General features: G+C 41.8%; 1 protein-coding gene across 11 annotated transcripts in view; it reads left to right on the top strand.

The window, feature by feature from the left end:
- SCHIP1 (schwannomin interacting protein 1) overlaps window positions 1-6,494 on the top strand; it is a 155,824-nt gene extending 149,330 nt beyond the window's left edge. For 9 of the 11 annotated variants that reach the window (XM_082394078.1, XM_082394079.1, XM_082394081.1 and 6 more), the window contains 2 exons: window positions 1,852-1,945; window positions 5,855-6,494. In XM_082394078.1, the coding sequence (XP_082250204.1) occupies window positions 1,852-1,945; window positions 5,855-5,906 (146 nt within the window). In that variant the 3' untranslated portion in view covers window positions 5,907-6,494. Of the gene's footprint in view, window positions 1-1,851; window positions 1,946-2,371; window positions 2,489-5,854 lie in introns of all 11 variants that reach the window. The other 2 variants (XM_082394075.1, XM_082394077.1) reach the window with 2 other exon arrangements.
- The last annotated feature ends 8,809 nt before the right edge of the window (window positions 6,495-15,303 follow it).

Here is a 15,303-nt window from a genome sequence, read left to right as displayed (position 1 = left end):
TAAGGTGATTGGCAGTGGAAAGAATCAGAACATGTGAAATTCCTTAAAAATTTATTGACTTAAATAACTTTGTGTTACACATAATTTAAAAAAACCCTTTACACTTAAAAAACAAAAACAAAAACAAAACAAAACAAAAAAAAAAACATTGAGGAGCCAAGCGGGGAAATTCGAACACTGACTAAATGTTTTATTAAAGATGTATTTACTTATTCAGGTACAATAAAGGTATTGTGGTTATGTTAAATTTTTTTAAAAACGAGCCCTGTCTTTAGAGACACATACTGAAGCATTTACAGATGAAATAATATGATGTCTGAAATTCGCTTTCAAATGATCTAGAGGGAGAAGGGGTGATACATGAGTCAAGACTGGCCATGAGTTGATAACTGTTGAAGCTGGCTGGATGCATGGGGCAGGGGGATTCCTTCAACAATTCTCTTTACTTTTGTATCTCTTTGAAAATGTCCATAATAAAAAACTTAAAACTTCATACAGAAAAGACATTCCCACGCACTATGCAGGCACTCTACTGAGTACTAGTATAAAAAGCTACCCTAAGAACCCACTAGAAAAAATAAAATTGGATGTATTCAGTGGCAGGTTAATACCTTCAGCATTTTAAAATCAAGAGAAAGGATTTAACATTTTAATTAGGAAACCATAGATTCACAGGCTTTTTAAAAATTCTACTACATTTTAATCTTAGTTGAGCATAAATTACTAGGAATTAAGGACTTAAAAGGCTTTCTGATCTTTTACCACTGAAACATCTTCCTTAGACTTTTAAATAATAACATTGCCAGCTAGTCCTTTTCAGGAGTAGATGGAGTTTTAGACCTCTTTGTATGACTTTTTTGCTCCTTTTTTAAATTGAAAACTAATCTGAACTAAAGGCAGACAAATGCATCGTTTGAGGTCAGGATCTCTGAAAACATTTCCAAGGAGGACCTCGCTGAATACCCCCTTCCTTTCTTTGGTTTTTGGGCCCAGAGCTCTTGCTAAATGAATGCTATGCCTCATGGGTCCACATGTCCAGACCTAGAAGCTTTCATTCTTAGCTGATGTGAGGGGGAAAAAACAAGAGAGAGCCCCCTGCTTGTTTATATTTTTCAATGGCAGAAGCCAAATTAAACCCAGTACACTGATTTCAGGAAGACTAGTTATGTTTCCATCTATTTTATGCCCAGTATAAATCCTAAAGAATATTTTCCTCAGCACCCATTGTCTGGAGAACTCAGGGGTTATTTCTTCAGGTCTTACACATCTGGTTCTCCCACAGCTTTAGATATTACTGTTTCCTAGAACAACCTGCACATAGGGCTGCTTATCCCCTCGACCCCGAGGAGCCTTTGAGCATCCTCAAGGCGCCTTCCTCCCCAGCGGGGGGTCTGATGGGGCTCTTGTCGGGTGCAGTGGCCCCTCCAGCTCTCCGTGTGGCAGGAGCACCCTGAAGATGAACGGTGGAAAACTTAACGTGCCCCAGACTTTTGCGTTCACATTTCTTGAAAACAAAATCCGGCTTCTTCTAACAAGCTCTTTTCCTAACAGCTAACAATTTCTTTTCCCACTCTAATGTGAATGTAATTGGATATACTTTGTACTCCTTTTCTTTCAACACTTCTATAAGTACGCAAGCTAGTCGTGCTCTCAAATTGGTGACTTCTCCTGGGCTTATGAGAAGCTAATGTAAGAACTCTACATTTTAGCAAAGATAGTCTCCTACTGTGTTTAGCTATTTGTATATATGTATGTATCGTACGTACGTATATAATGGTCCATAAGTAGTTTCACGTCCCGACTTAGATGCAATTTTATCTATTTCTAAACGCTTTCGTTTCTTTGCCCCAGGCTTGAATGAAGAGTTGGTCCAGCTGCTCCTCATCCGAGATGAGCTGCACACAGAGCAAGACGCCATGCTGGTGGACATCGAGGACTTGACCAGGTCAGTGGTGCCTCCTCTTTCCAAAGAAGGGAAGAAGCCTGGGATGGTTGGAAGTCTAAGAATTAAGGCACGAGCGAGCTCTAGAGAACTTCTTTCCTTACTTCCATGAGTAACTCGCCTAATCTCTGCTGGTGTCAGCTGTTTAGATGGAGGGGAAGCGGCCAAAACTGCTCCCATCCAAATGCATGGCTTCTTCACAACCATCTTCCCCTAGTGATGGACTGTAAGTGCATTAGAACTTCGTCCACCCCCGCTTAAATCAGGTCAGCAGTTCTGGCCTAAGGACTTTATCCTGAAGGACTGTCCCCTTGAGAGTCGTCCCTAAGCCATTCCATGCTGGCACGATTCCAGCACGTGGTGGGTGCCACCAAGTGGCACTTGCTGTTATATGACCCGACTCTTGATCGCATCTGCCATGCCCGGAAGGCAAGGACACTGGCATCTTTCCACAGCACCAGCGCCACCAGATTGCTCTCACCATGGGGACACTCCAAGACTTGAGTTTCTAGCTGGGCCTGGTTCCGAGCACCTGTCTGTAAAGAGGTAAAGAATGCTTCCTTCCCTGGGGGATAAGGAAACTAGGCTAATGCTGGTCAAGATCTTGCATTTCTTCATAGTTTTCCTTGTGGAAAAGCCTCTCGCCATAAGTATATAAAGTATATGAAATACCGTGAGCGTTCCTATGATCCTATATTGTATTTACGACGCCACCTTTTCTGAGACAGTTTATAGGAAGTCTTTAAACCACAAGGCAACAGTTACTATTAATCCCAGAAATGGTATTCAGAGAGTAGAAGCTCCCAAGGAGAGAAAGAAAACTGCTTATCACGGTAACATAAGGAATTAACCACGTGATCCAGAACCATCCAAGAGAAGTTTGAAAACATATGTAGTGAAAATGCTCTCAGCACTCACCACAGGGACCACTTCTCAATGTGTAACACTGGGTAAAATATTTTTCTAAATGCAGTGTTATAAAAATAGCTTGGGTAGCAAAATAAATGCTGCAGAACTATGTTTAAGTTTGTGTTTAAAGACCCATGGGCAGCACTCTGTTTTGTATGCTTTGGATGTTATATTGCCTCACCCCTAACAAAAAAACAAAAACAAAAAAACCCAGAAGGTCTTCTCATACCTTCTTAGCATATTTGCCTGCATGTGAAATACAGTAACACTCAAATACTATTAGTGCCCCCTACAGCTGTATACAGGCACTGCACCAACAATTGTTAAGACACCTGCCTTTTTGTTAGGCTAAAAACTTTGCATATTAGGGATTAAGATTATGGGAAATCAGTAGTGAAATATACAACCAGGACATGCATCTTCTGAAAAATATATAGACTCTTTCGTCAGTTCTGTGGCTTGCCTGTGATGACAGAGACCGTTTCTCTGCCCGTCAGAGCGGCGTTGGCGCCCCTCGTTGCAGACACGACATTCAGAGCTCCTCCCTTCTCTCAGAATGTTAGGCTATTACTTAGGTTTGCAGTGAATTTTGCTTATCCCTTCAGATGGTGTGATCATGGGAGACAGGGTGGGCAGAACCATGGGGTTCAAAGGAGAGGAGTCACTAATATAAAGGTACTAGAGGATCCCTTTAAATTAGAGCAGGTGGGGAGAAGTTTCTATGCCCATTCCTGGCTGCAGAAATATAATTTTGCTCATGGAGGGATCTAAGGATACTTAAACTTCCCTAAAGGTAGCAGTGCCAGAGTTTTGCAGCCAGATCCCAGAAGGCCGAGAGCATGGCCGCTGGGAAGCCCTGTTCACCTATTCCCTTTACCTGTGCAGCTCCTGCCATTCAGGTGTCAGTTCAGATCTGTGCTTCTCAATTTTGGCTGCACATTGGAACCACCTGGGGAGCTTTTAAAATACTGATGCCTGGGTCTCACTCCCAGAGATTCTGATTTAATTATTCTGTGAAGTAGCCTGTGCATTAGGAGTTTTTAAATCTTTCCAGATGATTCCAATGCACAGCCTAATTTGAAAACCACGGGTTTAGATACCTCTTTGGAGAAGTGCTCCCTGATCCCCCAAGACTGATGTAGGACCCTCTGTGCTCCTGGCAGCCTGACATCCCTCCCAAGTAGAGGCTAATCCTATTGTGTTATATGGTTGACAACCAACCTAGCTATAAGCCACCTGAAAGCAGAGACAACACTATTTTCACTCATTGCTGTGTCCCCAGAACCTAATACAGCGCCTGCCAAGTACATAGTAGGTCCTTAATAGGGATTGTTGATAAAAAGAAGTCCTTGTGGGGCTTGAGTGAAATAAATCCTAATAAAGACTTTATAAATAGTTGACGAGAACCTTTTGGTTTTATGGACGGAAACCCTTTCCCTCCTTTGTTTACAATTTTAATGAAATTCACCCTTGTATGTATGTCTCAAAATAACACCCAGCTTTCAATATTTTCTGAAGCTCTTGCCTGCCTGTTCTTTCCTTCTCTCTCAGAAAACCCCTTGTTGTTTGTATGCACGCGCACACACACACACACACACACACACACACACACAGAGATACATATTTTAAAACTGCTATAAGAACTATACTTTAATTAGCTACCGTGGAATCTTAGTCACTGGGCATCAAAATATTTCTTGAGCTGAATTTGTTCAAGTGAGGCCCATGAGTTACTTTATGAAAATGATAAAAAAGATGGTCTGCTAGAAGGCATAATTTCTTTTTTAGGAATAGGGTGCTATTGATGTCTTTTTCCTGAGTCCCTTTGTTGGTAAATGAATATCAGAATATTCTTTGTGGGCTGCTGCGTGTGGCAGGGACGCTGCTGTCACTTCTCTGTTTCTGAATGTATTTGTGGTCTTCCCTGTAACACAGATGGGAGACATTCTGCATAATACCAGTGAGTTAAACTTGATGTCACTGACTACCCAAGTCTAGGCAGCACCCAGAAACTGCCCCTGGACCTTTGATGACAGCTGGAAACCACACCCTTAGATGCTTTTCTCTTGCCAGATTTATAATTTCCTAAGATCCTCCTTCAAAACATTTGTTTCTTGCAGCCTTCAGACCCTGCCACTCTCTGGGAAGACGTTTACTTAGTGCCGGATTGAGTGATGTAAGCAGCTTGGCCATTCCTCCCACTCCGTCTCCACTGGCCAGCTGCTGGTTAGCCCAACTTTGGGCTCACAGGCCGTAATAGGGCTTGATGAGTAAGACTCACCCCGCCCTGTCCCCCCCTCACTGCCGTGATCATGCCCTTGGGACTAACTGTGGGGGAAAAAATATGCAAATGTGGGAAATCTTGACATCCACAAAGACCTACCGTTTGTTTGGAAGACATTAGCCTTTGTAAGAATAAAATTGAACTATTGTATTATTAACAAGAGCCTTGTTAATACTTAGATTTGCATCTATGTGCGTGTTTGGATAAAGTAGTCACGCAGTTACTTTCTATCACAACACCTTGTTTTGACTTTTTGCTTAGCACTTAATCTTCTATCTGCTATCTCCTTGCTTGCTGTCTGTTCCTTTCTTGTCTCTTTCCATTAGCATACATGCTCCATGAGAACAAAGATCATTGTCTGCTCACCACCAAATCCCCAGCACCAGGAGCACAGAGAAGGCACATATTAAACATTTGTTGAATAAATTATCCTAGTTTCTTTCCTCTTTTCATTTTTAAACATGGCACTTTTCTTCTCAAAGGAATGTGACATCTACATGTCTCAGGTTAATCCAGTGGCTTACTAAACAAAAGGAATCATACATAGAATATAAAAATTGGAAGAGGGCAATTCCATTTGAATTAAGTACCGTTTCTTGATTCTCTCGATTTCACTCTGAGTAACTCCGAGCCTCCGTTTGGAGGATATTTTAGCAGTTGATGGGAAAGCAGTTTGGCTTTCTCCTTAGCACTAAATAATTGTACTATTCATTTTACAGACACGCTGAGAGTCAGCAGAAGCACATGGCCGAGAAAATGCCTGCAAAGTGAAAAGAAGCCATCCAACCAGAGGACAAGCTAGAATTTATTTTGCTTCTGTGGTTGTAAAAATGCTGTTGCTAAAGGTGGCACAGAAACAAACAAATATCAGTGTTAGTCATCGATAATGTCTGAAGCTTAACGTCCAGTGATTGGCCTTTGCTTCTTAATTTATTTTAATTTTTTTACTGTGCCACTAAATATCAGGCATTTTAATAAAATATTGTTACAAAAAATGTACAGTACTTACACCATCACAAATCATGGTTAATCAAAGAGGGTAGTTTTAACTTTATTTTTATTTGTTTAGAGATTCTGAGTTGGAGCAGTATTTTACCATTGACTGCTTTCATTCTTCACTGTAGTTTTAAAGAAGAACTGTAAATGACGGTGCTATCCAAGTCAAAAAATACATGCCTGCCTCGTAGTGAAGTTGTAGGTCTCCGTAATATGTATATTTTAATCAGTTTTCAACATTTTGTGAATGTTGACTACCTGAAGTTCATTTTTAGATGTGCTATTAACATTCTGTTGGATTCAGAGGGTTCCTTAAAAGTTTTATGTATAAATATGTAAAATAAAAATTAAAACTTTGTTTCATAGGATATGTCTTTTTGCTCACTAGCAAGCTCTACACTGGCTGTACTTCTTCCCTCTTCACTCTTCCTCAACTGAAATCCCCACCGGGAAGCTTTTATCAGTGAAGAAACAAAGGGCTCCGGAGGACAAAAAAGGCAGGGAATCGCCAAGAAGATTGTGGAGAGTATGGGAGTGTGTGTGTGTGTGTGTGTGTGTGATCCAAAGACGACAACATCAGGCACATCAAAGCCAGCACTGTTACTGCTCAAAGTTATCAGTCTGGAATTTCAATACTTTATTATTTAATAGCTGCTGGTCTTGTCAGAGCCAATGACTGCATCCAAACTGCATTTCCCAATTTGCCACGTGAACAGATGATGCCTGCATTTACACTTTTCCCAAGGCCGGTTGGTGCCATTTTTCACATTTTAACCACTTATGTTGGTCTCATGAAGAAAAATGCCAAGTCTAAAGCAGATTACAGACTGTTCCTCAATAGGTAGAGAGTTTCAGAAAATCGATGTAATTAGCAAATGTCCACGCAGGTGTTAGAGAACCTTAAACTAAAGCTGAGATGAGCAGTCAACATTCCAGAACCACCCACAGACCACCTGGTTTCACTATAAGGTCCGTGATGTAATCTGAAGCTAGAAGGTTAGTCAGTTTCCTTTTTCAAAAATACCCAGATAGATATTTTAAGTAATTCAGAGTTGCCAATTTTCATAGCCTTCTTATTTTAGTAAAATAGTCCATCTTACATTGAAACACTCATCATTTCTTTATGGGCTTCAATCAAGTTATTTTCATTTGGAATAGAAAAATAATGCAGCCCATAAATATATTTTGGTTTTCGACAGTTGGCTACGGAGCAGGACAGGTTGCTCGCCACTGGGCTGAAGGGTGGAGCCCGAAGTCCTCTTTGCACCAAGGTGTCTAACTGAGCCCCGGAGTCCTGCACCAGCTGTCAGTGCTCCCCTGGGGTGACCCCAGCCCTGAAAATCCAGGCACAGCTAGTGGAGCTTTGTTGCTTCAGCTGGGTGAGAATATTGGTCACTAAGCCAGCGGTTCTCATCTTCAGCGACACAGTGGAATCACTTGGGAAACTTTAGAAACCACGGGGACCTGGGTCCCACCCCCATAGACACTGATTTAATTGGTCCGGGGTGTGGTGTGGGCAACAGGATTTTTTAAAGGTCCCTTGGTGACACTAATGTAAAGAACCACTGCCTTGGACTTCCTTCTTTTTTAGCTTTTCTTAAACCATTTTTTAGTATCTATTTTTTTTTTTCTAATTGAAATATATTCCTATTAATTTGGAACTTTGGGGGAAAGCCAACCTAGGAACAGTGCCACGAAAATGCCTGAGCCCAAGTGAGACTGGTAACGTGACCGAAACCTCCTACAGTGACATCTGTAACCTGAAATCCTGACGCTAAAACTCAGCCCACCGAGAAAGACGATCTTCATTTTTTAAATCCTTGCCAGAACTGCCAACTCCAGTAAGAATTTAGAAATGAGTTTTCTCTTTGTCTTAAGCAATGCCGCCTCTCTGGTTTGAAATATGTTCTGAAGAAATCCATGGCCTCGAAACGCTTCAGTTGTCTGAAACCCATACTATAAGTGAAGAGCCCTAACTCGAGAAGGAAGGAAGTGAGATTACACCCACAAGGGCCCCTCAAAACACTTCCGGGGGCAAAGCCAGCTGAAAGAAGAGCAGTTCTCCCCACCACCCCAAGACCATCAAAGGAGATTATACCAGTGTACCCATGTTCCTTTCACATGTCCCTGCCTCTGGTAGAGATGTCACCAAGTGACTCACCTCCAAGGGGATTCTTTCAAAATTGGGTCTTTCCAGTCCCTTTGATTAGCTTTTTCAGCAAAGATTGGGATTATTCCCAACAGGATTCTTATCTGCACTAGATCACCCTTCCATACGTTAATTAGCACCCTCACTAGTTTACCTGGCTTAGTTAGATGCTAGAATTCCTGTAGTTAAAAAATAGGGCCACCTATCCTCCCAATGTTAAGAAAGAGGTGTGAGCAAGAATGCACAGGCTCTGGGGCCGGAAGGGACTGGGCCCAATGCTGACTCCACCATCTTCCTAGTGATTTGACCTTAAGCAAGTTACTAAAGCCCTACGTTATCTTGTTTTACCTTCTGCAAATAAGATCTCCTGGGATTATTCTAAAGATTGAATAAAACAGTGTCCGTGAAAGCACTGGCACCCAGTAGATACCCAATAATTGTTGACAGGAGAAGTAAATGATCACAGTTTAGGTGGAGGAGGCATTCGGTATTTTACCAGTTTCTGAGGTTTAACACATCCCTGTAGGCTTTTTCTTGTTTATTAATCATTAACTTACAAAACAGATGCTTAAGGGAAAAGTTCACTTCAATCTTCAAACTCCCCTCCCTCCTCCAAATATTGATGTTAAAACTTAGAGTGTATTCTCACACACCTTTCTCCACACTTATACAAACAGATACACACATACAGGTTTTGTGTTTCAATTTGTTTATGCAAAGGTGGGAGCACGTAAAACTCAGTGCTTTGCAACCTGCTTTATCCGTGGACACCCTTCCAGGTCAGTACATACACACCTAAGCCATTCTTTTTAACAGCTGTATAGTAATGCCCAGTATGCTGGAACATACTTTATTAGTCATTCCCTTTACTGATGGACATGAAGGATCTTCCCAGATCTCTGCCACTAAAAACAGCAATGCAGTAAACATGCTTGTACTTACATGTCCTTGTGCTTTAATTCTGTGATGACCTCATTTTTTTCTTTAACCATTACTTGGTATTTGTTTAGATAATTCAAACTACAGAGAGCTAATTAAGGTAGGGAAGACCAGGTGAGTCTACTGAAGAGAAGTTCAGTTTCTTAAAACAAAATTAGACCAACTCCCCTTATCTGACTAACACCAACTCATTTCTAGAGTGTAGGTGTTACTTCCTTGATGCAACTGTTTCTTTCTCTCTATTACACACACACACACACACACACACGTAACTTAGCCTCCAAGGATTGTCATCTGCTTCCTGAATACAGATTTTTCTCTATTTCCTGTTTGAGGGTAAAGGCAAACCTCAGCCATCTTTGTAATGATAGCTCTCAGCACAGAATGCAGAGTTTTCTCTTGAAGAGAAACGCTGATCATTGGGACCCACCCTTTTGACACTTCCACTAGCTGGTGGACCCTACTCTTCCTGATGCCTGACACCTCTTCTCTCAGCTGCCAGAAGAGCCCCTCAGCCTGATTTTCACTCAGGTTTAATCTCATTGTTTTCAAGCTTGAAACCCTGTGACTGGCTGTCTCTTCTTAAGTCCCTCCCCTCTCAAAATTTTTGATCTATGATCCCGGAGACTTTCCTTCCACAGAATGTCATCTCTGCTGTCTCTGACAGACAGCCCTATGGCAGGTATAGCTAGCCATCTACTGAAATTCATCCCTCTCCACCATGTTCTTAGTTACGGAGTTGTCCCTGGGAAGTGGCTAAACAAACAGGGACTGCATTTCCCACCCACCATCCATTTGCATTTAGATGTGACCCATGACCGATTTTCACCAACAGAGTGAGTGTGATGTGTCTTAATTCTAGCCAAGGCTTTGAAGAAGGGGTTTGCCTTCTCCATGGTTTCTTTTTCTCCTTGCACCAGCTGCTATCACAAGGACCTAGAGGAAGGCAGAGCCACAATATGGAAGGAGTTTGGGTCCCTGAGTCCACTGCATGAGGAGAGCTGCCTGCTGTCCAGTAGGGTTTGCCCCATACAGTTGCAGAAGTGAGAAATAAACTCTGATTATGTTTGAGCCATTATACTGCATTGAATCTCTTTGTTACCATAGCTAGCATTACCATAACTAATGCAAGTCCTTAACAAAGACAGCCATAGTCCTTTAAGAAAGAGCTGGAACACAAACCCAGGTCTCTGAAGACAAACCCTGTGTTCTTAACCACCAACCCACACTGCTAGAGGCTGTGCCTCTTCCCTCTAGAAAATCTTCTCTAGGTCAGTGACTCACCCTTTTTCACTTCATGGACCTCTTCAGTTTAGTTTAAATCCTAACCCCCAGTCTATATTTTCCTTTAGCCACTGGGGCAGAAACTGGATAAGGTCAAAATAAGATTTGTCATGAGCAAACAATCAATTCATGCCAGAAACAAGAACTTGGATTTTACTATAATGTCAGAAACACAAATATTTATCAAGTGACTACAGGAGACTACTTTGGTGTCCAACTGGAAGAGCCTTGGGTATCTGCAATCCTCAGCACCAGGCTTTGACTATTACCACCCCAGCTGAATTCTGATGCTTAGAAATGCAATTACCTTTTGCATTGACGTTCATTTATTTTTTCTAAATAGGATACGACACATTCATTATGAAGTAGGTTGATGGGTAATGAGTTTTTCAGGATATTTTAATTGAGGCTTATAGTCAATTGTTGGTATAAATTAGTATTATATTAAATAATTTATGAATTATGGTCTAGCTGCACAGAATGAAAAGAACGTCTCACTCCTAATTTCTGAGAATCCAAAAGGTCTTTCATTTAGTAGCTTTGGTAGGAAATGATTTACCAGGACTAATTAATTGGCCATAAGAAATGCTTTGCCTGAGCATCCTTCTCTCCGTCCATCCCCCTATTCTATAACAACGCTCTGCCTATGTTTGTAACATGGCCCTTGTTTTTAAGACTACTGAATCCACTTCCTTGCACACTGTACAAGAGCACAAGGTAGAAAAGTGATACTTAGTGAAAAGCAGTTTTATTTTCACCCTCCAGACTAGCCATTCAAACTTTCTTCATGATTATTTACTACCAGAGTCTCTCTCCTTTTATATTCAATCAATACCTTATTTGCTTTCTGGCTTTGCAGAAAATAGTGGCGTGTATCCTGACTCTGGTAATGCATAGACAAGGCTGGAAGTGAGTTCTTTAATTTTCTGCCTCATAAAGTTACTTCCTTCCAGATGTCTGTTAGTTCTCAGTAGAAATTACAGTCTGTAATGACGTGTTCTTTCACCTTGTGAGGGGGCTTTTTAGGTCACAGAGCACCCCCATATATTAGAAATAGCATTTGAAAGACAACCAAGGGTTCACCTTGGGAGCAATTCAGATGTGAGGGTTCAAGGTGAAAACGGTGTGGACTCTTATAGGCAACAGGGAGGGAGGACTTTCCTGTTTATCACAAAGCATCCGTTTCCTCTTTCCAGTGATGTCAAGGACTCCCGTCCCTGCTGCTTAAGAAGGCCGATTTTAAGATGTGTCATTGTCTCCGATGCAAATCAGGTTGAGAATGGAGCTCCAGGCGACTCTGTCAGGCTAAGTAATTTTTTTAAGGGAAGTAATAAATGCCTCAGGAGCAATAATTTGGTGTGGGGATATTTCGTATGGGAGGAATAAATCCGTCTTCCTGCAGTTCTGGTTAAACTAAGAGTGGGAGGAAAACAGAACATGGGCCTTTTCGGAGTTCCCAAACAGTCTGACCACACTGCAAGTCGGGGTGCTGGGTCTTTAGGGAGACAGCAGTTTTCACTTCCCGGACCCGAGGCCAAGAGCCGGGGAGGCGAACGTGCGGACTGGGGACGTGGACGCTTCAATGAGCGGCCCAGGAAACCAGGCCACATCTGCAGACCAGGGCACCTCTGCTGCAGGACTTCACATGATGGCCACATCCTCCGCGATGGCATTTTGGTGCTTGGAACCCGTTTGCCAAGCAGCTCCTGGTGCTGTTGCCTCTGTGAGAGTCAGAGGTAGAGACCTCCCAGCGTGCCTTTCAGGGACCTGCAGTTTCCCATGAGGACGTTATGTTCTGCAGTCCCCAGTGGGACCCCATGAAGCTCTGAGGCAGGCCCGCCTCCAGGAGGTCTGAGGCCTGGAAGGGGTTTGGCAAAGGCAGCCTTGAAGGGGCTGAACAACTGAGGTGTTATGAGTTTTGCAAGCAATATGTAAACAATTAAAAACCTCATTTGAGTTTCCTCTACTTCCCAAGCTGATCTGAGGGCTATCTGCCCCAAACACTCAGGCAAGAATCACTCAGGAAATGCAAATTAATGGGCTTTAGAAGGAAGGGGTAAATCCAATAATAAAAAATAAAACATAAAAGTTTAGAATTATGCCCCTTTTGGCCACACTTGAAATTTGTTGTCCATTTGCCCCTTACAAGAAAGAGTCCTAGATAAATCGTTGTCTTGAAATCTAAACTGTATCTCAAGTCTTATTTTCTTGGTCTCTTGTTTCTACTATAATCAGCCCAGTCCCCTGATTTGCATAACTGCTGCGTCAATGTAGTACCAACAATGCCCTCCCCAATCCACTAAACTAAAAAGTCTCAATGCCCACTTCCTCTTTTCAAAAGTACACACATGTGTATCACTTCCTAAATTACACTCATTGTCAAGAATTTTGGCCTATAAAATCATCCAAGAGTTGTTTTTATCTGAGGCAGTTAACCGCTCCTTTAAAACATCGCAGTTGCCTTCACTTCATATCTTAAGAGCCTCTGTACATACAAGTTGGGGCCAAATATACTTACTCATCCTCAGAATTTTGAATTTCAAAGAAAGCAGGAAGTTCACATACAAATGACGTTCATTTCAGGTGCTTGCATGGATTTTCCTCTACCACCAATTAATTGGGCAAGCAGCATTGCTTTCACATCACACCAGAAAGTGAAAAACAAATCTTAGGGCTACTTCAGATTTCTGAGACAATACTTATGGTCATTCCCAACTCAAAGTTACTCAGGCTTCTTGGCTCAAGATGAAAGCATTTTCATTGGGAATTCCTTTGGCTTCACTTTCCAGGCCAGTCATGCAAACCATCCAAAACATAGACCAGTCTCACAACAACTGCAAGGGGGGGGGGGGGGGGTGCCAGGTCTTTATGAAAATGGTAGCCTTACCTTCCAAGTCCTGAAGCCAAGAGCACAAGAGGGTTGACCATGAGGACTTGTCCAAAGGAGATTGGAGGAGAATGGAAGAGGTATTTGATAAAACCAGTATTAGAGGCAGCTGGGAAGGGGAAAAGAAGACACTGAGGTACACTAACATGTAGGTTGACCTGTGTAGAGTGGCAAGGAGTTGGACTACTGGTTATGTACATCTCTTCCAGAGATCACACGTGCTGACCTATTTAGGAGCCAGATTGGTAATGAAAGTAACTGAAACAAGTTGAGTACAAAACAAAAAGGAATGATGGAGAGCACATATCCTGACTAAAGGGATTCACAGCTAAATAAATGCTAACTACACACATAACTGTTGAGCTGAGCTGGCTTCTGCAAAACTTTTCTAGGATTTAAAAATATCCTGGATTCAGTGCAGAGTACATCACTTCTACTAACTAATGTTTTAGCTATATGACATTATTAGCCACCATTGAAAGTCATTCTAAGAAAGGGCCCCACAAAACGTACTATTATGTTTACTGACAGAAAGATATTACTATAACATTACACCATGACAACTTTATGAGGGCCTGGGGAGATATTCCTTTCAGGTGTCAGCACCAATATTAGTCAAGTTTCTCTGATGATCATTGTCAATTTTTTGACTGATAATGTTGCCCTCTTTGCTTTGGCTTCCACGAAGCAAAGAACTAAATTTGCAGCACACCTATGACAAATTAGTTAAGAACTTGGGGTGATGTAACTGTTAAGTGACTGTATTATCCCTATAAGTTGCCTCAAATTCTTTTGAGGAACCGAGAAAGGTGTCATAAGCAAATAAATATATCTCTATATTTATTTACATTTATATATATATATTTATCTCTATATATTTATTTAGCCCTCTCTAGCTAACAACACCTGGAAACTTCTCACAGTGGTAGAATCTCCAGGTAGCTGCCAAAGACAGAAATCTCTTTTGTTTTAGAAGATCAAGTAAATAAAAACAAGTCCTGATGTCAACTATACCCCACCCCAAATCTCTTTTGTCTGTCTTCTCTTCCATATTTCCACTATCATACTGTAATCAGATTCTGCTATTGTGATCAGTGATAGCTATTGTCTTTGTATTCTCAGTGCATGTTACCATTCTTCTGGTTTCTTTGGGGATCTCTTTCCAACTCTGTGTGGTTCTGCCAGGGCTGGGAGACTTGCTGCCTACCCTCTCTATCACAGGAGTGACCCAGGCAGTCACCCCAAATGGAATACCCATTCCCCCCACCCTCCATTAATAATTGGTTCATTAATGTGCATGTGACCCCAGCAACACCAATCAGAAGCTTCCCTGGAATTGGTATACAGATACTGGACTTGCTCCACTGAGAAAATAAGAGCCTGGCAGCCCTCTTGTATACTATGTGGAGAGAGAGTTTGCATCAGAAGCTAAGGAGAGCAGCAGAGCCAAGAGATGGTGGGGGAGAAAGAGAAAACCTTGATGACATCCTAGAATTTGGATTTAGTCTGAAGCCAGATCCTCCCCTGAACATTTTGTTATAGCAGCCAATAATATCCCATTTTTCTCATACTAGTTCAGTCAAGTTTCTGTCAAGACTGAAAGAGTCCTGATTGTACTCTGTCTTTGATCTTATGGCCTTGTCCCTATCACCTCAACCCACCCTCCACACAGCTAAGTGATCTTGTAACATTTCTAAGAAACATCTGACCTTGACATGTCCCTGCTCAATGTACTAAAACCTGTCACCCACAGGATAAAATAGAAACTCTCTGCATGATGTTCAAGGCTTATTATGTGGACTGACCACCCTCAGTTACCTGAATAGGTGTTAATAGTGACAATACTATGTTCTCTGGCTGAGTCAATGTTCTCTGGGCTAAGATATATTTGGGAAGAAAGTTTAGTCTTGTTG

The sequence above is a fragment of the Balaenoptera borealis genome (assembly GCF_965194805.1).
Source record: "Balaenoptera borealis genome assembly, chromosome: 5".
NCBI classification, from domain to species: Eukaryota; Metazoa; Chordata; class Mammalia; order Artiodactyla; family Balaenopteridae; genus Balaenoptera; species Balaenoptera borealis.
Note: the sequence above shows the minus strand (reverse complement) of the source record. Positions and strands in the feature narration are given on the sequence as shown.